Source organism: Quercus lobata, chromosome 3, assembly GCF_001633185.2.
Source record: "Quercus lobata isolate SW786 chromosome 3, ValleyOak3.0 Primary Assembly, whole genome shotgun sequence".
NCBI classification, from domain to species: domain Eukaryota; kingdom Viridiplantae; phylum Streptophyta; class Magnoliopsida; order Fagales; family Fagaceae; genus Quercus; species Quercus lobata.
In genome coordinates this window covers 58,938,636-58,940,050 of record NC_044906.1, presented here as the reverse complement: position 1 = coordinate 58,940,050, position 1,415 = coordinate 58,938,636, and the positions used below count along the sequence as shown (strand labels likewise).

The 1,415-nt window shown below is 38.0% G+C and overlaps 1 protein-coding gene across 1 annotated transcript; it reads right to left on the bottom strand.

The window, feature by feature from the left end:
- On the bottom strand, positions 1 to 657 carry LOC115981164 (uncharacterized mitochondrial protein AtMg00810-like). Its single transcript, XM_031103338.1, has 2 exons — positions 369 to 657; positions 1 to 197 (listed from the first exon to the last, which is right to left on the bottom strand). Exons 1-2 carry the CDS (start codon positions 655 to 657, stop codon positions 1 to 3), a joined length of 486 nt encoding a protein of 161 aa, XP_030959198.1.
- Between the last annotated feature and the right edge of the window lie 758 nt (positions 658 to 1,415).

Genomic DNA, 1,415 nt, shown 5'->3' with positions numbered 1-1,415 from the left:
TCAGGATAGTTCAGCTGTAATGGAAGCCAAAGCACAATATTCTGCCTTAGTGGAAGAATGAGAAACAGTAGATTGCTTCTTGGAGGACCACAAAACAGGATTAGAACCAAGAAAAACCAACAATCCAGTTGTAGACTTCCTATCAGAGGGGTCTCCAGCCCAATCAACGTTTGAAAATGCTGATAGAGTAAGAGGACCTGGAGAGAGATGAATACCAAAATGTAAAGTACCTCTGACATAGTGAAGAACATGCTTGGCAGCCTCTAAATGCGTGGTGGTGGGATGTTGCATGAATTGGCACAACTGATGGACACTAAAGGCCAAATCAGGGCGAGCAAAAGTCAAGTATTATAGGGCCCCAACCATACTCTTGTACTTAGATGGATTAGGTAAGGAAGAACTAGTGTAAGGAGTAAGTCTAGTGGAAGAGCAAGAAGGTGTTTTAGTTGGCTTAGCATTCTCCATGTGAAATCTGTGGAGAATATCAGAGGCATACTTGGATTGACATAAGGTGAGACCAAACTGAGTGGGAACAATTTGGACTCCAAAGAAGTAGGAAAGAGCACCAAGGTCTTTTAAGTCAAAGGCATGACTGAGAACAGTGATAAGATGTGAAATCTGAGGAGGATCATTACCAGTAATAATGATATCATCCATATAGAGAAATAGGTAGATGGTGGTGTGAGAGCTTTGATACCATGAAGAAAACTCAGCAAAGCTTGAATTTGCAAGTACACAGTGAAGCAAGTGAATTGAATAACAAAGAGTAACAAGAACGAGAGAGAGAGAGAGAGAGAGAGAGAGAGAGAGAGAGAGAGAGAGAGAGAGTAGAAGAAGAAGAAGAAGAAGAAGAAGAAGAAGAAGAGAGGATGAGAGAGGTTTATAGAAGAAATAGCTTTGTGAAAATACTTGCTTAATTAATTCATAGTACAATAGTTCAATTTATACATCAGATTCATCTATAACTACATAATTACATTTCCTTGATTCATGGCTGCCATCATAATAGTGGGGTCTTAATGCCCAAAAGTCTTTTATTCTTAAGCCACATATCAGTATCATTTTGACTAGAGTAGGAAATCAAATTTCAGGATCAAATTATGTATTGTTGGAAAATCCTTATTCGTACTGATAGTTAATGGAGGTGTGTGAACCTGAAACCAAAAACATATGCAACACAACAACAGTAGACTAATAGCAATGACTTTAGAACTGTTTGTGAAGATTGAACATTTGAGTTGTCCATTTCCATCATCCTAAGTAAATAAGGCGAGTTTTGGTTAGCATTGTCCAGTTGTGATAATTGCATCAGTAAGAAAAATTTTGTTTCAAACCCACATATCACAGCCAACTAAAGACTTAAACATTTTAGACTTATGGAGATGGTTAGTCCCTTCTTAGCTACCTTTTTTGAA

What these genes read in the sequence shown, in the direction of transcription:
- LOC115981164 (XM_031103338.1), bottom strand. Translation starts at nt 657, where the DNA reads ATGGATGATATCATTATTACTGGTAATGATCCTCCTCAGATTTCACAT. An exon ending in TAATCCATCTAAGTACAAGA is followed by an intron (nt 198 to 368) that starts GTATGGTTGGGG and finishes ATCTCTCTCCAG; the next exon opens with GTCCTCTTACTCTATCAGCA.